Genomic DNA, 21,217 nt, shown 5'->3' with positions numbered 1-21,217 from the left:
AATTTGTATATATTGGTAGAATTGATAACTTGGTATTCCAGCACTGCCATCAAGAAAAAAAATAACTGATCCCAGATCAGTCCAGTGACTATACAGTATTTACAATAACTGGATTCTGGAGTTATTGTTACCATGGTAGTTTTTGGCAGTCTGTGCTGGAGTTAATGAGTAATACATATATAAATAGACGTTTCAGCCCAGCCTCCAACATGAATGAGGTAGCAGGAAGTGAACTGAGCTACTAAACCAAAGAAATTTACACGCACGTACTATCTCTCAATCACCTCCCCTCAGTTCACTTCACGGCACCAACCTGAAGAGGAAAAGGGTCCCGTTTACTGTGCTCGGCTTGTTTACATTCCTTCCCATCACATTTACACAATTTCTTCAGAAGTCAGTCGATAGAACGCAGAAAGGTAAGACGCGACACTCTTTAATCTAAATGTTGTTATTTAAGTGATTTTATTCGGTCAGGTATGTGGCTAACGAAGCTAAACTTAAACAGGCTGCTGCTAACACACTTACGAAGAACAAAGACGTGCTGGTGTTTACTTCGCCGAGTTCGTCATTCATATATATTTAGTGTATTTATGTTTTTTTAAGGCTATTTTGTATCGTATCACCTGGTCATTATTTTTAGGAGAAAGAAATATAACTTTATTCGTGTAATTAGCATGATTGTGCGGTTGCTAACGGAGTTACCGTGACTAGCTTGAGAGCTAAACACAACAAATACAGTCCGTAACAGTTTTATGTTGTGTTAATTTGGCTTAGTTAACCCTTGTATTATGTTCCGGGTCAATTTGACCCATTTAGATTTTTGAGCTGTCGGGAATACCAGTTAACCTGTGATTTTATTCTTGATATTTTGTGACTTTTTCTCATTTAGGGCCATGAACATGCATGCAAAGTGAGGATACACTAATGTGTTTTGAAGTTTACACAAATAATTTTCTGACGATTTTAATGTTCGCGGGCCAATTTGACCCACTTTTTTTTTTGTTCCAAGGCAACTGTACAGACCCAAATTAAATATATTTATTGGGTATATATTGTTATGTTGGTGTTTTTCCTACCCTGGAAAGGGAAAAAATTAGCTTTTCCTCACTATATTCAGTACTGAAAAGGACTTTCTCAGACAAAGATGGTAAAAGTGAACTATCATTTCTATTTTCAACGGATATGAAATACTACCTAACTTATCTTTTTCTTCAAGAAATTTTGAGACTTTTTCCCATTTAGGGCCATGAACATGCATGCAAAGTGAGGATACACTGATGTGTTTTGAAGTGTACACAAATAATTTTCTGACGATTTTGATGTTCACGGGTCAATTTGACCCACATTTTTTTTTGATCCAAGGCAACTGTACAGACCCAAATTAAATATATTTATTGGGTATATATTGTTATGTTGGTGTTTTTCCTACCCTGGAAAGGGAAAAATTAGCTTTTCCTCACTATATTCAGTACTGAAAAGGACTTGCTCAGACAAAAATGGTAAAAGTGAACTATCATTTCTATTTTCAACAGATATGAAATGCTACCTAACTTATCTTTTTCTTCAAGAAATTTTGTGACTTTTTCCCATTTAGGGCCATGAACATGCATGCAAAGTGAGGATACACTGATGTGTTTTGAAGTGTACACAAATAATTTTCTGACGATTTTGATGTTCACGGGTCAATTTGACCCACATTTTTTTTTGATCCAAGGCAACTGTACAGACCCAAATTAAATATATTTATTGGGTATATATTGTTATGTTGGTGTTTTTCCTACCCTGGAAAGGGAAAAATTTGCTTTTCCTCACTATATTCAGTACTGAAAAGGACTTGCTCAGACAAAAATGGTAAAAGTGAACTATCATTTCTATTTTCAACAGATATGAAATGCTACCTTACTTATCTTTTTCTTCAAGAAATTTTGTGGCTTTTTCCCATTTAGGGCCATGAACATGCATGCAAAGTGAGGATACACTGATGTGTTTTGAAGTGTACACAAATCATTTTCTGACGATTTTGATGTTCGCGGGTCAATTTGACCCACTTTTTTTTTTTTATTCCAAAGGAACTACAGACCCAAATTAAATATATTTCTTGGATATGTGTTGTTATGGTGGAGTTTTTATACCACCCCGAACTTTTCCTCACTATTTTCAGTACTGAAAAAAGATTTTCTCACACAAATGGTAAAAATGAGCTATCATTATGTTCAGTGTATCTGAAAAAACTTTGTAAAACTAAGGTCTACTTTCTACTTTCTCTCAAGTTACATGAAAAACTATTTTAATTAGTTTTATATTCCAGTCTTTTATATAGGTTAGAATGACACACTTGCATTTGTTCAAAGGCAGCTGCACAGACAAAATAAAAACATTTCTTTTGATGTATGTTTTGTTATGTCTGTTTCTCACTCCCCTGTGAAAGTATTCCCACACTTTTGCTCAGTGTTGCAGCAGACTTTGACAGAGACAGCAGGAAAAATGAGCTCAAAAAGATTAATAGTCAAAGAAGTAATTTCAGAGATTATAGAGTCTGAAATAAGCTGCAGTTAGGGATGTATGGGATAAATGGATTGATATCCTGCCTCTAATGTACAATCCTGGACCACACGTCACATTTACATTTATTCATTTAGCTGACGCTTTTATCCAAAGCGACTTACAATTGCTATATATGTCAGAGGTCGCACGCCTCTGGAGCAACTAGGGGTTAAGTGTCTTGCTCAGGGACACACTGGTGTCTCACAGTGGATTCGAACCCGGGTCTCTCACACCAACGGCATGTGTCTTATCCACTGCGCCATCACCACCCAGACAGTGGATGTGGATGACGTCACAGTGGATGAACGCCTTGTTCCATTCAGAGGACGCTGTCCTTTTCGCCAGTACATGCCCAAAAAGCCTGCAAAATATGGCATTAAAATTTGGGCAGCCTGCGATGCCAAATCCAGCTATGCATACAACATGCAAATTTACACAGGTAAGCCACTAGGTGAAACACCTGAGAGAAACCAGGGGATGCGGGTTGTTCTTCAAATGAGTGAAGGGCTGCAAGGTCACTGCATAACCTGTGACAACTTCTTTACATCCTACAAACTTGGTGAAGAGCTACTCAAGCGAAAGCTGACTATGATTGGAACAATTAAAAAAAACAAGCCTGAGCTTCCCAGAGAGATTGTGGATATGAAGGACAGAATGCTGTATTCGTCAAAGTTTGCTTTCTCTGAAACTGCAACAATTGCTTCCTACTGTCCAAAAAAAAAAAGAAATGTGCTTGTGATGAGTACAATGCACAGAGATGCAACACTGAGTGCAAGAAGGGACCTGAAGCCAGAAATGGTACTGGACTATAATTCCACGAAAGGAGGAGTTAATAACTTGGACAAAGTCACATCAGCGTACAGCTGCCAGCGTAAGACTGCCCGTTGGCCTTTGGTGGTCTTCTATAACATCCTGGATGTGTCAGCATATAATGCCTTTGTCCTGTGGCGTGAGATCAACCCAAACTGGAATGAGAGCAAGCTGTGCAAACGTCGACTTTCTTGGAGGAGCTTGGAAAAGCACTCATCACACCTGAAATCCAGTGACGCTCCCGCCCACCTCGAGCACCAGCAGCTGCAGCTTTGGTAGAATCAGCCAGAGCAGATGAATCCAGACCCACAGAAAATCCAGAGGTGAATACAGGTGATGGGAAAAAGAGGAAAAGATGTGAGGTGTGCCCCACCAAACATGACACCAAAACCAGCACCATGTGTGTAAAATGCAAGAAGTTCATCTCCAGAAAGCACATGCTTGCTTTGTGCACATCCTGTCAAGAGTGACTTTTTTATAGTGTTCCGTGATCCTAAAGAACAAAAGAGCCTGTATAGGGAAGCCGTGGCCTAATGGTTAGAGAGTCGGACTCGTAATGGAAAGGTTGCGGGTTCGAGTCCCCGGCCGGCAGGGATTGTAGGTGGGGGGAGTGAATGTACAGCGCTCTCTCCACCCTCAATACCACGACTGAGGTGCCCTTGAGCAAGGCACCGAACCCCCAACTGCTCCCCGGGCGCCGCAGCATGGCTGCCCACTGCTCCGGGTGTGTGTGTGCGTGTGCGTGCGTGTGTGTGTGTGTGTGTTCACTACTCACTGCTGTGTGTGTGCACTTGGATGGGTTAAACGCAGAGCACCAATTTCGAGTATGGGTCACCATACTTGACAATACGTCACTACTTAAGCCAGTTTATGGAAAAAAAAAATTAATTTCATTTCACAGCAATATTCAATTGTTTATTTAGGATGTTTTGAACATAAATGTGAAAAAAAAAAAAAAAAAAAAATGTTGAATAAAAAATTTAAAATGTTAAAAGTTACAGTAGTTTATTTTCAATATTTGTTAAAACAAACATGTTTAAAAAATTGTGGTAAAACATTTTTGAAAATCATACTTTTTGTTATTAATTGTTTGCAATGTCTGGCAAATGCTCATATTAAAATTGTTCTGTTCATACCTGATTCCTCCTTGTTTTTCATAATGTGATATTTAGGGAATTGCATTGAATTCAATTAGGGTCAATTTGACCCGCTCCATCAAAATTGTACCCGAAAATCGAACATAATACAAGGGTTAAAGGTGACAGTGGATGAAACCTCAGTTTAGTTTTTAAAACAGTTGACAGGAGCTTTCATAGCCTTAAAGGTTTAGGTTAATTTAGAGCAGAAAATGAAATGTTCATATAAACTGTTCGGCAGTGAGTCGCATGACGGTGTTGATGTTGTATTTATAAATTCGCATCGTAACATTCAGACAGCTTTCTTTATGCGTTTTCGTATTTGGCGTATTAAATGGTATTAACGTTAATCCCAAAATGTGTCACTGATATGAAACCTAGTCCTGTTTATTTCTTGAGAAACAAGCTGTGCTTTCGATTCTTCCTGTATGTTCAGTCAATACATAAAGGAAGGAGCTGAATTATTCATGACGGAATAGCGGAACATAAAGAACAAACAAAGGCTTAGATGAGTGATGCTGAATAAAGGCTATAACCTAGTTTTTCCTTTGTTTTTAGGTTGAAGGGACTTTCCCATATGATGACATCAGCTTGAATTATCCACATTATTTAATCTTTGACGTTTATGTCACTAGGAGATAGAGAAAGGGCTTATAGTCATAATAAAATGTTTAAACCATTTATTTCATGACAGCGGCATTATATTTTCCCAAAAGCTATGGATGGGATATTTCCACATGGATCCTTTGCCTGACTGAGTCAATAGAGTTACAGACTGTTGCCATGGGAGAGTCGTTTATTATGCTCAGCACTCAGTCAGTCTGCCTGAAAATTAGCTTTGCCCATTTCTCCCCCATACCAAAGGCCCCTCACCCACTCAACCGGACAGTTATCCACTGGCTTTGTCCCTAAGTTGAGTTTGCACTAAAGATTTTTTTCTGCAGTTGCACTGAAAGTAGACCATATTTAGTCAAAGATGTCATCTAAACCAGATTTAGGCAGTGTGAAATAATTCTGTGCTTCTGCTTTATCCTGCATTAGTTTCTTGTGATTTATGCAGATTTAGAGTTTTAGACAAAGATAGGGTTCTTATAGTTTACAATTTAGATTTTATTCCTTCATTTGTTTTCAGTTTAGTTTATGTATCTAAAACTAAAATAGTTTAATTTAAGGAAGTCGTGGCCTAATGGTTAGAGAGTCGGACTCGTAATCCAAAGGTTGCGGGTTCGAGTCTCGGGGCGGCAGGGATTGTAGGTGGGGGGAGTGAATGTCCAGCGCTCTCTCCACCCTCAATACCACGACTGAGGTGCCCTTGAGCAAGGCACCGAACCCCAACTGCTCCCCGGTCGCCGCAGCATAAATGGCTGCCCAGTGCCCACTGCTCCGGGTGTGTGTTCACGGTGTGTGTGTTCACTGCTGTGTGTGTGCACTTTGGATGGGATAAATGCAGAGCACGAATTCCGAGTATGGGTCACCATACTTGGCTATGTGTCACGTAAAACAAAAAAAAAACAAAAAAAGATTTGTGTTCACTTTTATGTATTAATTTTAGAATCATGAAAGTGTAGTATAGTTTTTTTCTTCATTTTATTTTTTATTCATGTTTCAGTTTTTGTTCAAGTTGGCATGAAATGAAAATTCAGCCTAGGCTAATTTCTAAATATTTGTTATTGATCTTATTGTGAATCATCAATGCATATACCATAACTTATGCCGGACTCCTTCAATTATTTCATCCACATAAAATCCGACTGCAAGCAGATCTGTCTCTACTCTCTATCCAATCAAAAACCCAGCCCTACAGCTTGTTCTATTTCGATAATTTGTTTCGCTGGGATGTACGTCATAATATGGAAAAGAAAAATCTGTAACTACTTCATTGCAACTTTAATGAAAATAACATTGATAACAGGTGTTAACTTCAGATGACTTACAGCCTCATTGATGAGATTCCCAGTTGTTCTGTATTCCTGCTTTATTTATGACACACTTTGTGCCCAGTCGATTCACTTAATTTCATGCGAACTAGCTACAATAGAGGCACACATGTCTGTGAGAAGATTACTCACTGTCTCCATTAGTCCACTATTTGGAGACATCTCTACTTTAGTGGAGTGCTCTTGACAGGAAATAATGGCCCTTTAGTGTCACAGAGACATTTTTATGCAATGACAATCAGTGTTTGTGTGGAAGGAGCCTGTCAAATACATTTAGTGCTTGTTTTTGACATTGCGGTTGAAATGTCAGCAGATGTTTCAGTGCATGTGTTTGCTTTCACATATCAGAGTGTGTGTGTGACGTCAAAAGGCAGTAGGCTATGTGTTGGTTTGCATGAGCTGTTCTGGGTGCACTGGTGTGGGAGTTTATTCAGGATTAGGGCTGCCACTAACAACTATTTTTATTTCGATTAATCTGTCGACTAATTTTTTGATTAATCGATTAATCTAAAACTATTAATTTCCCACAAAAAAATCAACAATTTTGCTTCAAAATATTTTATTAAACCATATGAAATCCAAATTTCTAGGAAATCCTTTTTTAAAGCAAAAGTGAAGTGCAACAGAGTACAAGCAGCAAGTGTCCATCTCATAGTCCAAATCACTGAAATCACAGTTCAGTATTATAGTGTGAGAATGACAACATATCCACACATTCTAGTCTAATAATAATACAATTATCATCAAAAACCACTTTTTAAAGTATTTACCAGAAATATTATTTACGAGAATTTATTTAGGTGAAAAATGTAAATATGTAAATATAAAATCAATTAATTGGAGATGCTTTTTATTATTAAAATTTAATGGAACAATTAAAATGGAATCCAGAAAATAATGGAAAACAGAATTTGGTACAGATAAAACTGTAAAACTCAATTAATTAGACAGGCTTTTTGATTAATACAATTTTAAAAACTGAATTTGGAAATAAAACGGATTTCATAGGGCCCTATAATTATAATTTTTTTTTCTGGTAATAAAAATGGATTTAAGTGAACAATAGCTTTTAAAATGACTTAAAATACATATATAATAGCAATGATGCAATAATAATTAGTTCAAATAAAGTATCAAAAGCAAGAACTCATATGGTTGTATTGAACAAAACTGTTAAAATACATAATGTATTCTAAACAATAGAGCTAATGTAGATTACGCATAACAACAAAGGCCTGCAGGAGGCGTCAGGCGATTATTTTTACACATTACTGTTTAATATTGACCAAGCACCATTTAATTCAAACGTACACTTAATCTTTAATATTTGGCCATTTCTTTAGGACAGAAATGCTATAGCCACTGTAATTAAATGAATATGTGGACATCAAACCGTGTAAAAAGAGTGAGGGTTGGAGCTTTTATTTTGAAATCGCGATATTCTCCTGTGTTTGTGTAGATTTATAAATGATTTACCTTACAAATCCGATGAAGTGGCACACGTTGCGTTCCCAGATGAACATTATAATAAACCCAAACTCACAACAGCATGCAGAGATGAGTTCGAGTCGCTCCACATGTAAATGATAACAGTTTCTGTGGAGCTACTGTGAACGGAGCCGCTGTGAGACGCACGTGCTTAACCTACACGCATGGAAATAATTAAAGAGCATATACTGTGTGAGATTCATCACATATAATTAATTAAGTCATAGCGTTTGTGAATTCACAATTATGCTTAATTATGATTTTTAAATGGGTTTAATATATCATGCAGCCTTGGAAAGTAGTCTAAAAATGTGTTTTATGGATTCTCGTCCGTGAAATGCGTCACTTCCGGTATTTTGCTGGTTAGTCGACGCGATCAAAATGAAGTCGACGATTTTTAAAAATCGACTAGTGGACTAAAATCGACGAATCGCGACAGCCCTATTCATGAGGATGTGGCCGAGAGTTTTCTTTCTTTTCCTATGTTATGGTCATGTCTGTGAGTGTTTCACAGATTTGCGTAATATGTGAACGTGTAGGAGCATGTAGTGCTTTAGCTTGAGTCTTAAATCTGATGTTATGGAATAAGCAGCTCCAGAATCTCTTTAATCTGGTTGTAAACCTGTGTTTTGCTGGCTGTGTTCCAATCAGGCCAATTCTCACCAAATAGTTCCTGTTTCTCATTTCAGTTTAGTTCCTATCCAGTGAACTACTAACTATCTGCATTAGTATGTGGGATGTCTCTTCAGGGAAGTGAGGCAATGTGCCATTTCTCTCATCTGCCATAGTTCAACCATGTTTTCCTGTAACTTGATGTTTCTTGCTAGAAACGAGTTTTTTGAAAACTTATATCTAAACATATCTCTTGTAGGGCAGTGTATATGTTTACAGGCTTGTCTTTTGTATTGATATGATTATGACTAATGCCAGCATCAAATCAGTCACATGCTTGTATTATATTTATTGTTAGCCTTTCCTCTAGTAACTTATACTTCTCATATTTTCCATTCCTTGTCTTCCTTTCTGTCTTTAAGCACTTTAATTTCTTTGTACTACTTTGGCTTACTCTGTCCGTCTCTCCCTTTCCCTTCCCCTTTCCAGTAATGGATGTGTTCCCAGGAAAGCACTTAACTTCTCATTGCTCTTCCATTGTAAGATGAAGAGCACAGTCAGGCAGTGTTTAATGTTTTATTTTGTTTGGAATGGAAATAGTTAAAGCTTTGGCTGTGTAGTAATGATTTCTGGTGGGATGTTATTAGCTAAATGTGGAGTTGGTGCTCATGTCCTGCCCTGAGCACTTTATTAATTGTGTACTTTAGTCTCCATTATCAGCATTTTCATTGTAAAATATCAATTGGGTTTGTTAACATTGCATGTAAGGCAATGTTGTGAATGTCCTGAGTGTTCAGCTTATGATGAATATCTCTGAAATGTGTCCTATGTATCTGTGGTAGTGATGTATCGTTGGTTGTTTGTTGTAATTATAATGTATACTCAGTTGCTACTGCCCTCAACTCAAAACTGCATGGACTGAAGTGTGTTTACATATCTTTGGTGATAATAGCTTGAGTCTTAATAAACTGGAAGTGTACATCAGAATGTTCACTAGTATCTTTAGAATGCACATCATCTTCAGAATGTTCAGTGCTAGACTTTAGCAATGCTAAAATGGGTGAATAACTTTGTATCTGACTATATATTTATTATATTAAATATATCATTTACATATTTAATATAATACAATGCAATTATATCATACAAATAAATATACAATAAATAATAATGTTAATTGCTGTACTTCAGCAATGCTAGAATGGATAAGTAACTGCAACTTTATTACTGACTGAAAGCTTTTAATATGAATTGCTATTAAATATAAAATGTAATACACTACTACTACTAATAATAATAATGCTTGACTTATGCAGTGCTAGAATGGATGAATATTTGTGCAACTTTGTAGCTGAATGAAACTTATTGATATAATTGATCAAATATAATACAAATATATCATAATTCGAAAATATATAAAAATATTAAGATATTATAATAGTATTACATGTCCACAGACAAAAAAGTTTAGGTTTGATGTAACAATCAACAAACAAACAGATAAAATAGCAATAAAATTACACATGACATTTCTCTTATTAAATGTAAGCATTTATCCAGCGCAAATAACATTTCTTATTAGCATGCACATTTTTTCAGTTAATGTAGACCTATTTCCTTGGAATCAAACCTGGGGCGTAGCCATCAATTCAGAATTGAGGGGGATAGAAATGTTGAATGTATTACCTGTTTTTTTCTGACTTTTTCTTTTCTTGACAAATTGACAGGTTTTATTTTTCTTATCTCTTTTAATTAGCTAAGAAATGAAATAGGCCTACACTGCTGGATCATATCCAATCATTTGTATAATATTTGTCCTATATTTTCCTTATGACAATTTTATGATTGGTTTGCAACCCCTGCGTTCCCTGCAAATTCTGTACCCATGATCCCTGGTGTTGCTAGCAACATGCTCTACTGATGAGCTATGGAGGCAAGAATTTTAACCAATGCCACCACAGAGCTATTGCCTGGAGAGTTGTGTTAAAGAGTTTTATATGTGCCCCTTCCTCTGTTGTGAAGTGATAGTTACTCCTCTATCTGAAATTAGGAGCAGCCAGAGTTATTGTAGGATTTATTATAATTTCTGCTGTTTTATCGATGTGTTTTTGTTACATCAACGAGGATGACTGTGCAGAAGACACAGATGGACTCACAGGCGGATCGTTTCACAACGTGAAAGCAATGCGACCACAGAGCTAATGCCTGGAGAGCTGTGACACATCCGTGTGTGTTTGTGTGTGATGGGGGCAGGGGCCCCACCAATGTCGAAAGCAAACCTACACCCTTGGATGGGGGTGTTTTAGAGAGACTCAAATTCATGAAAGTGTTGGTCATGATGGAGCAGCCTGATAAATTCACCATGTTTTTGTTCCTGGGTTGTCTTCTGTGTGCTCCTAATATACTCCTTCATCTGTCCCGTCTTATTAGTATAGGTTTCAATTCTCATGTGAGTCATGTGGTTGCTAGTCAGCTGAAAAACAAACTAAGGCAATATGGCTCTATGTGAGCTTGCTCAAAGTAGTATTTCCTGTATTTCAACACTTTTAGCTGCACGCTGCCTTGTTTTCTCCATTTTCATGCTGCGACTGTTGTGTTTTTTCCAGGATGTCATTGTATCCATCCCTAGAGGACCTTAAAGTGGACAAGGTCATTAGGGTAAGCAGTGTTTTACTTGCATACTGTTATAGTATCTATTAGGGCTGCAAGATAATATTTAAACAAATTTCAATTATTTTGCTAAAAAATTATAATCATGATTATTAATCTTAATCTTTTTCATTTGGGAAATTTCTTTTTACATTTATTGTGCTTTCACATAAGCACAAATTAAGAAAATGTCAACTCGTACGCATGGTTTATTGTACGTTATCTAGTTTCAAGTTTAATTATATTTATCATGCACAAACGTTTTCTCTACTTCACATGTATTGTAGCACAGAGTTTGCTTAAGTGCATTTATTCAGCAACCACAATCACAAAAAAACTGTCAAGATTCATGTTTGTATATATCACTAATATCGCAGATGATTATGCTTAAATATTCAAGAGAAGCAGAAATCATGATCACGATTAAAATATGAATATTTGTGCGGCCATAGTATTTATTAATATTTTGATTCCCCTTTATATTTTATTTTTTTGTTAATTTTTATTGATTTTATGTATTTTTGTCATTTTTAATTAGTTTTTGTGTTTAAAAAATCTAGGCCTAAATGGTTTTAAATTTTATTTCAGTTTTAAATGGTTAAATTGGTTAAGCTTTCTTGCTTGCAACATTTCTCATCCAATATTATTTCATTTCAATTGGCTAGTGTTTTTTAGTATGTGTTTTATTTTAGGATAACACTGAAGATAAGTTGGTGTTTTTAAAGAACTGTTATTGAAGTAAAGTGGTTGTTCACATGTGGTTTGCTCCTCTAGGCACAATCTCAGTTTGCCAATGCCACCTCCAGCACCCCAGCCATCACTCAGGGAGTTTACCAGCCACAGCCTGCCACACAGGGGATGCCAAGCTCAAGTGAGTTCCTGTCTGTCTTCCTTTGCCGTCTGTCTTGCTTTTATCTACATTATCACACCATTCTCTCTTTCATTTCTGAAGTGCTGAGTGAGAGCTGTTTTTATAGAGACGAAAGGCTTGCCAATGTTTCGTGCCATTGTCAAACAGGAAATGAAGACATGTCTTAGGGAATCTGGGAGCAGTTCAACAACCTTCCCTACTTCCTTTTTTCAATCTCAGTTTAAAACCAGCGCTCAAATTGAGGCCCTCTTATCCAGGCAGCACTGCCTTCCACCTTTGTGCTCGTATTGTGTCCCTGTGTGCGGCCTCTCAAGACACTGCCAGGATATTACATAACTAGATTGTTAAATTTTTTTTTTTTTTAATGTTGGGGTTCACATAGTACTGTAACTTGTGCTGTAACAATGGTCCCTGAAGCTCACGTTATTATAGCCATTATTATAGCCTCAAAGCATTGGTCAGTAGAGTGAAATTCTTTGTAACAGTGTGACTGACATTCTTCTGTTATGTAGTCTAGATATGTATTATGTATAAAGTTTTTGTGTGTGTGTGTATATTGTAACTCATATATATATTTTTTGAACGTTTAACATACACATTTATAGAAAATAAGTCTATGCTCACCAAAATTTTAATAAAAACTACAGTAAAAACAGTAATATTATGGAATATTATTAAGTTTCTTTTCTATTTTAATATTGAATATTTTATTCCTGTGATGGAAAAGCTGAATTTTCAGCATCATTACTCTGTTCTTCAGTGTCACATGGTCCTTCAGAAATTATTCGAATATATTGATTTGCTACTTAAATATTTAGTATTCAATGCTGAAAACAGTTGAATATGTTTTAAAAATATGAATATTTAATAATTTTGAGGAAACTTTTTTTTTAGGATCCTTTAAAGGCGTCACGAACTTACTTTGTTTTTTATTTTGAACTGTTCTCTGAGGTCCACGTATAATGTTATCAAGATTTTTGCATCAAAAAACTTCATAATTTATTAGTAATAAGATATTTTCTGTCCTGTTTTTAACCTCCCTCAACAGAATGCTCCGTTTGAACAGGCGTGGCGGATTGTAGACTCAGAAGTAAACGGCCACTGCTGTGATTGGCTAACAGCGTACATTCATTCCTTATGGAAGGACACTGCTGTGATTTAAGTTTAAGAGCATAAAAAACTCAATACATATCAAACGATCTGTAAGAAGAGACAAAGCAATAGTGACCATGTAACAAAAACAGTTACTCACACTTGTGTGTTGTGACATTACTGTCGGAATCCAATATAGTTTGCACAGCAGTGTCTTTTAGTTTCAGTCTTTTTGAAAATCCTGCGTCGAATTGTGTCTTGTTTGTAAACGAATCCTCTGTAAAATGAAGTGAACAAAGTTCATCCACTCTTTCCTAACGTAGGGATCAGAAGGAAGGCAATGCAACGACTGTTTTCTTTTTCCACAACTTGGCACTGAACAGCTTCTTGTTGTCTTCAGAGCATCTTTATCGCTATTTTTTTTTTTTTTTTTTTTTTTTTTTTGCATAGACCTGCACGATTGGTTGGTGGGGCTAAACAGACAATGATGATCTTCTTCTGCGGAGGCGGTGCTCATCCACACTATAGATTAGAACATTCCACAAGCTATCGTTTTGGTAGACTGCCTTCAATATAAGCTGTTTTTAGACTAACGACAAAGTTTTGAGTTCTGAATCTTAAATTATGTTTTTATAGTACAATGACCTCTTATGTCACAAGATCAAGGGAATTTTGATTTTTCAGTTCATGACCCCTTTAATAAATAGAAAGTTCAAAAGAAAAGCATTTATATAAAATAGAAATCTTTTGTGACATTATACTTGTTTTCACTGTCACTTGTGACCCTTGCTGAATAGAATAAAAAAAACTTTCAAACAATTATCATTTTACACATGTGTGTATTTAAAGTGTAGCTGTATTAATGCATGTCTGGGTTTTTCCCACCATCATCGGGTCCAGTGTAGAAATTTAGAGATGGACTGGTGTGCTAGATTGTTTGTGTAGGAACATGTTTCATAGGCAGACATTTTCCTATCTGAAAGCAGGAGGAAAAGAGGGAGGACTGTAGTTATGACTCAACTCAGGAAATAATTACTGAATGGAAACATTCATTGCTGGAATCTGAAACCAGCAACTGGCAGAATGTCGACTCTGTTCTTCCCAGTTCTCTGTTTTTCTATGTTGTGCTTTTTTTTCACTTGATGCTGTCATAAAACACACTCAAACAAACTACATTACTATGCTACTTTGTCTGTGTCATATGGATTTCAATATGAAACACCTTCTCTTTCTCTCCCTCTAGCTCTGTATCCCAGTCTGGAGGAGCTGGGAGACTATATGGGCCTCAGTCTTAACAGCGATGAGGTCCAGAGGAACCTTGCGCTGGTCCCGGTGGCTGACAATGTAAGTGATTGTCACTGAACACACCTGTTTATTTTAGAGTTCTGTTCCCTGTAAGTATCGGCACTCGTAAAGAAATATTTAATATATGCAAACAATGACATTTCAGAGTCTCAAATGTTTCCCTAGCAGTGCTGTTACTCTTTGCTGGTTTAGTTTGCTCTACAGCCTGTTTTTCCATCTATGTCACCGTTGCCTTGTACAATATTTTCTCTGTTAAAGCAACCAAGAGGGATTGTATAAGCTTTGAAAAAGAAGAGGAGGTGGTGGTTGTGTATGTGCGTTAGCATCTGTGCTTTTGGGAGTGTTTTTATTTTATTTAAATTTTTTTCTCTGAATAGTTAAAACTAGCCACAGGGTGTCTTATTCTTTTCAGCATCATTCCTGGAAGCAGAGCTCGGAATGACTCATGCACCATAAGGCCCGTGGTGGAATAATGCTAATGTAGGCTGCTTTCAGAGAGCATGTTAAAAAGATACTCAGTGTTCATAGTACTGAACATTGGACCAGCATCTCCTTTTTTGGATTTTTTTTGTGTCAAGTATCCTCATAGCCCCATTAATAAGGCCCAAATACCTCCTAATCACAAAAAAACACAAATGTATTAATCTTTTCACTAATACTGGATAACATTCAGCTTTATCATTTAATATTTTGAAAGTTACTTTATCTCTACTGTGGATGAAAAACTGACTCTCCTTATAGCTCATTCTATTATCAATATTTTGTTTTGTTCCATAAAAAGAAACCGCAAAAACACCAGATTTAATCATAGTTATTATTTTATTACAGTAATTTATTCACATTAGACATTTGGTATCAGTTACAGTGAATGGTTTACACACACACACACACACACCATTTATGCTACCATTACCATTCGAAAGTTTGGGGTATGTAGGATTTTTAAAGTCTTTTATGGTTATCAAGACTGCATTTATTTGTAAAACAAATAATTTGTAACAATATAAATGTCTTTACTGTCACTTTTGATCAGTTTAATGTGTCCTTGCTGAATAAAAGTATTAATTAAAAAAAACACTACTTTTTGACCAAACTTTTGAACAGTTGTGCAAATACTGTTAATGTTCAACTAATTAGAATTTTACACCCTTCTTATCACTTCCTGTCACAGCTTCTACTGTCCTATCATAATAAAGGCGTAAATGCAAATAAATAAAAATAGATTTATTAAAATATGTAGAAATTAGCATGAACCTATATTAACATGTATAGTTCATATAGTAAGTAACATTAAAATGTAACCTTTATTGTAGTATTTAGGTGTTTCTTAGTTATCTTCTACTGACAACATATTTGTAAGTCATGAATTCTTAATAAGCTTTACAGCTTTGACAAGGCAAAATCTAAATCTTTTAGTGTACCCATTGGTTGGAAAGTACTACATTAGACCTTTTGCATGAGCCACAGTTAACTTTTCACGTTGTATAATATGTGAACAATGCACTCGTATGAGAATAAATACAAATTTTCTCTTGCTTGGCAGCAAGTGGCAGTGCCAAGTTCAGTGGGTGGCATGGTGCGGCCTGTGACCGGTGCAGACATGGGTATCAGGAGGGCAGAGATTCACCCAGGTCTTCGGGAGGTCATCATCTGCAAAGACCAGGAAGGAAAGGTTGGACTCCGACTCAGAGATATTGATAATGTGAGTAAAGCTCTTTGCATTAAACACTTCCTCAGAGTCATTATTAGTTTCGTGTTTCATTGTTTTGAGTGTGTAAGTGGTATTTAGGGTAATTGGTAATATGTTTTAGGGCAGCACACCCTCATTCCGAGCAGATGTATCATTCTTATCATCACCAGCAGGTGATTTCTGGTTGAGGTGTTATTATCTTTCATGTGTGTCATTTCCTCTTTCTGTAGGGAGTGTTTGTGCAGCTGGTGCAGGCGAACTCTCCTGCGGCTTTGGGTGGCCTGCGTTTTGGAGATCAGGTTCTGCAGATCAATGGGCAGAACGTTGCTGGCTGGAGCTCAGATAAGGCCCACAAAGCTCTGAAGGCAGCAGCTGAACAGCGCATCGAGCTCATTGTCCGTGACAGGTCAGTCATTTCTATCTATACACTATAAACATACACTACCATACAAAAGTTTGGGGTTGGTAAGATTTTTTTCGCCTCATGCTTGCCAAGTCTGATAGAATACATTAATATTGTGAAATATTGATACCATTTAAATGAACTATTTTATAAGATGAATTTTCAGCATCATTATTCAAGTGTTCAGTGTCACATGATCTTTCAGAAATCATTCTAATATGATGATTTGCTGCTCAAAAACATTTCTTATTATTGCCAGTATTGAAAACAGTTGTGCTGATTAATATTTTTGTTGAAGCTATGACAGATTTTTCAGGGTACTTTAATGAATGGGAAATTGAGAAAAAATTAGAAATTGAAATCTTTTGTAACAGTGTCACTTTTGATTAATTAATACATCCTTGCTGAAAATAATAATAATAAAACAATAAATAAAGTAATGATAAGAATACAAATATTAATAATAATAATAATAAGCCAACATTAACTAAATGTATGTAACAAAATGTGATGACAAATGTATAACAATATTTGTGTAGATCTTTGCTGCCTCCTGGTGGTTATTTGTTATTGTTGTAGTATTTGTTGAGTTCAGTGTGAATTGGAAACTTCTAGTTTTAGATCCAAGTTTAGCGGTGTTAACATCTGTGGCAGTTACCACAGAAAATTATTTAAAAAAAAAACAAACAAACAAAAAACTACATTCAGTTACAGTAAGGCACTTACAAGCAGTAGGCTAAACATTTTAAATGCCATTTCAATAATATAGCCACAGAACATTATATGATGGCATGAGACATGAATCACTTGATGACCCTACTGTCATTTAAAGTTATTTACTATATCTTGATCACACAAAAATGGGGTCAAGTCAAAATTATTTTCTGTGGTAATCATAAATATAATTTCACAGATGATGCCAAAAAGGCTCATATATCATATTTCTATATTTTGTGTTCCAGACCATTCCAGCGCACAGTCACAATGCATAAGGACAGCTCTGGCCACGTGGGCTTCATCTTCAAATCCGGACGCATCACATCTCTAGTGAAGGATGGTTCAGCTGCCCGCAACGGTATGCTCACCAATCACTTCATCTGTGAGATCAACGGCCAGAACGTCATTGGACTCAAGGTGAGAGGGGTCACGGTAGTGTTTTTAAATCCTTTAAGTCTGCTGTCAAAGCCACAAGCCAATAAATAACATTCTGAGATTTGAGGAGTAAATTGTTTTGTTTTCTGTCTACAGGACACTCAGATTAAGGACATCCTGACCACATCTCCCACTGCCATGACCATCACCATCATGCCTAAGTTTATCTACGAGCACGTGATTAAGAAGTGAGATTCAGCTTTCTTTTTATACTCATAAGTGATAATATACAATTAAATTTTTTTGCCATTAATGCATAAAAAATAATAAAAGTCAGTTACAGTTTCTTGAACCCTAAAGACAAAATCAAACAAAAAATATTGCTTATTTTTTTTGGAGTATCATATTTCATACACACTTTTTATATTTCAGTATAATATAGGAGAATATGGAGTTGCCATAAAACATCATCTCAAAATGAGCAAAAATATGACATTTAGTGCAGATGCTGATATTTCTATGGCCAAGATGAAATTCTAAAATTCACTCTATATTTCCCAATAATGCCTTATTATATTATATTGAAATGATATTTAAATGCATAGTTTTATAATCAAAGCTTTGCAGTATTTATTACGGGGGAAAACATAATGCAATCTAATACAATGAGATGTACAGCTAAAAGTCAAAAGCCTGATGCATCAAATGTGATACATTTGAACTTTTCACTGCAGTATAAATATATCAGTCAAATGAAGACGAAGATTGTGTACAACGGAAATGTGCATATTTTATTAGCATTGATTATTATATTATCTTATAGCCAACCCGTTTACAAAGCATTAGGAAAATCATAAATATTGCACAACTCCAAATTCAGTGTAAATAAATGATTTCTTAATGTTTTAAGATTACAGTTTGACAAGAACTAAACGGACATCAATAATTGAATGTGTATCAAAGTGAATTGTCATCTCCTGGTCATGACAGCCCTAATCTGTATATTCTAGGATGTCAAGTGGCCTGCTGAAGTCATCCATGGATCACTCTGTGCCTGAGGTCTGAACACAGGAGACCATGCACACCCCCGTTCACAATACCTACAATCTCTAGCCTTCCCATTGGAGCCTTCCACCACGTGGGCCGTCTATCACTGATTAGATAAACCTCCTCAATCACATTCATTTATAACATGTAAAAATGTTTTTCTATTTTACTTGTTGGCTGTTATCGTTTAGCCTTCTAGTTCTTGATTCTGTCCTACATGTCATTGTTTAATTGTTGTCATATTACATGTTATATAATAATAATCCATTGTCATTATTGAGTATTATTATCTGATCGTTTTATTTTGGCTGGGGGGCAAGGGGTTAAAAACTGAACCTGAGCTTCTGTTTTGAAGAGCATTAGCTTCGACACTCCACTTTTAAATTCTTCCCACTATGCACAAACACTTTTTTTTTCTTTTCTTTTTTATTGAACATCTATATGCCAAGACAGCTGTACTCTGCCAGAAGGAATCCTGGGCCAGAATTTGTAATGCAACAACTAATTTCTTATTGATTTTGAATTTGTTTTTAGGAGTTTAATCTTTGATCATTTTCTTTCATTATCCTGTAAATGTTAGTGTCTCTAAAAATGTATATACGAATGTAACCGCAAGACTGAAATTATTACAAAAATAAATAATCATCCTGGTGATACCAATGGATCTAAATCTAAATGTTCCATTTCAAAAAAAAGTTTGAGATGCTCCACACATTTCCTCGTTTTCAAATGATTAGAAAGAAAGGATGAAAAAACTTCAAAAGTAGTGAGAAGGCTTTGTTCACCATGCTGTTTAATATAGATCCTTTTACAGAGCAATGAGGGTCAAGAGCGATGTGTTGCAGTGACGTCTGTACACACTAATATTACCATTGAAATATTATTCTACACAAACATATTGAGACACTATGAAACATTACCAGACTTACAAGACTGGTTCCACTTAGGGTGCTGATACTGTTGGACAATTCAGAGACAAAACTGAAGTGCCAGATGAAGATGTAAACACGTCATTAGAATGACCATTTAAGAAAAAAAAAAAAACTCCTTAGTGAGATCTAATCTTCTAGGCACTGTCGTATAATCCTGCTTAACAGACACTAAACTACTGTGTCAGTTTGCCACCAATTTTACATTTCAAGATTCACTCTGAAAGAAAGAAAGCATGGCTTATCACTGTCTTGTTGGAGGCTATTTCCATTTAACCGATTTTTAACCGATGTCAATTTACAGAAAATATGCGGTACTAATGTCTTCAAACCATATCTGAATATGATACACATTGGTAAAGAAACAAATTATTCATTTCCAACTTACCCTAAAAAGTGTTATTGGAGAGTAATGATTCAACAAGATATGCATGCTACAAGACAATTTGTGGTTACAAAAGTACATTCTAAACAAAAATTGTGCCAGTTGACATCAAACTTGGACATGTTTTTCTCAATCCTCCCCAAAAATGCTATAAAAACTGTTGATATGGAGAAGAACCTGTGACTTGGCTAGAATGTTCAGACACAATGTATGAAGAGCCTGTTAACCTCAGAAAATAATTAACAAAGGCTTTATTCTGTAGCTCCTAATGGAGTATCGGACGCTTTAAAGCAAATAATCTGTAATTATTAATTACCATCCAAATGCAGAAAGAAAAATGAACTGATATACACATGAATTAACACATTTAATTGCAAACACTCATACAAAGTGAAAAAAAAACTGTGATATGACAAAACATGACAAAATAGAAATATTACTCAAATTTACCAGCATACAGGGCCAACATACTCATCTCTGCTTGTAATATGGCTTCAAGAAAATCGTATCAAGGCCTAATGTGTAATTTCAACAGGTATACAAAGCTTTATATCAGCATTACAATCTCATTTAACCTCAGATACACCTCAGATTCTGATAAGCCAAAAGACAGAACTATCTGAAAGCCACACATTCATAATTTCAACATACATGAGTCATTAAAAAAAAAAAAAATCAGGAACATAGATGCCTTCATTAAATCTAAGCGAGCTTCTTTAATAAGTGCTCAGTTGGAATGAGGTGAAAAAGTGCAGGGACTAGACTATAAATTAAAGACATATATGCCCATTTACCACCACTTAAAGCACACATTAAGATTGTCAAGAAGTGCAAAGAATAAATATCAAGTGCTGAAAAACGTTCCAGACGCCACATCAAATCTGCACAACAGAAAGCGGTAAATTATTTAAATGAGAACTTTGCAAATAGACAACAAATAAAGCCTATATCACACTGTACTGTACACAATATCAGAGGAGGTAGACAGAAAGGCAGCAGCTATTCATGATTTTGAGGAACAGAAGATAAGACAATATGTGAGACAAATAACTACAATAGTGATTATCTGGTACACTGCTGACAGGCAAATCAATCCATCTGTCACGTGTACACAAAGCATAAATATTCACGTGAATTTATGAATCAATGTTGATTTTTTGAAATGGTGGTGTTCGTCAAATCTAACCCTGAACCACAAATCCACACGTATGCACTGGCCTTTGGACA

At 35.8% G+C, this 21,217-nt stretch overlaps 1 protein-coding gene across 1 annotated transcript; it reads left to right on the top strand.

Moving 5' to 3' along the window:
- Nucleotides 1-73: 73 nt before the first annotated feature.
- LOC306860637 (syntenin-1-like) lies at nucleotides 74-19,336 on the top strand. Its single transcript, XM_079402436.1, has 9 exons — nucleotides 74-416; nucleotides 11,134-11,185; nucleotides 11,951-12,047; nucleotides 14,383-14,483; nucleotides 15,988-16,146; nucleotides 16,365-16,540; nucleotides 17,500-17,671; nucleotides 17,786-17,877; nucleotides 18,640-19,336. Exons 2-9 carry the CDS (start codon nucleotides 11,135-11,137, stop codon nucleotides 18,692-18,694), a joined length of 903 nt encoding a protein of 300 aa, XP_079258562.1. The 5' UTR covers nucleotides 74-416; nucleotide 11,134; the 3' UTR covers nucleotides 18,695-19,336.
- The last annotated feature ends 1,881 nt before the right edge of the window (nucleotides 19,337-21,217 follow it).

This window comes from Barbus barbus (assembly GCF_936440315.1).
Source record: "Barbus barbus genome assembly, chromosome: 41".
NCBI classification, from domain to species: Eukaryota; Metazoa; Chordata; class Actinopteri; order Cypriniformes; family Cyprinidae; genus Barbus; species Barbus barbus.
This window is presented reverse-complemented; position numbering and strand designations above follow the sequence as displayed.

Excerpts from the sequence above, each read along its gene's own strand:
- LOC306860637 (XM_079402436.1), top strand. The coding sequence starts at position 11,135 with ATGTCATTGTATCCATCCCTAGAGGACCTTAAAGTGGACAAGGTCATT. Across the intron at positions 14,484-15,987 it reads TGGTCCCGGTGGCTGACAAT|CAAGTGGCAGTGCCAAGTTC; the intron begins GTAAGTGATTGT and ends CTTGCTTGGCAG. Across the intron at positions 17,672-17,785 it reads AGAACGTCATTGGACTCAAG|GACACTCAGATTAAGGACAT; the intron begins GTGAGAGGGGTC and ends TTCTGTCTACAG.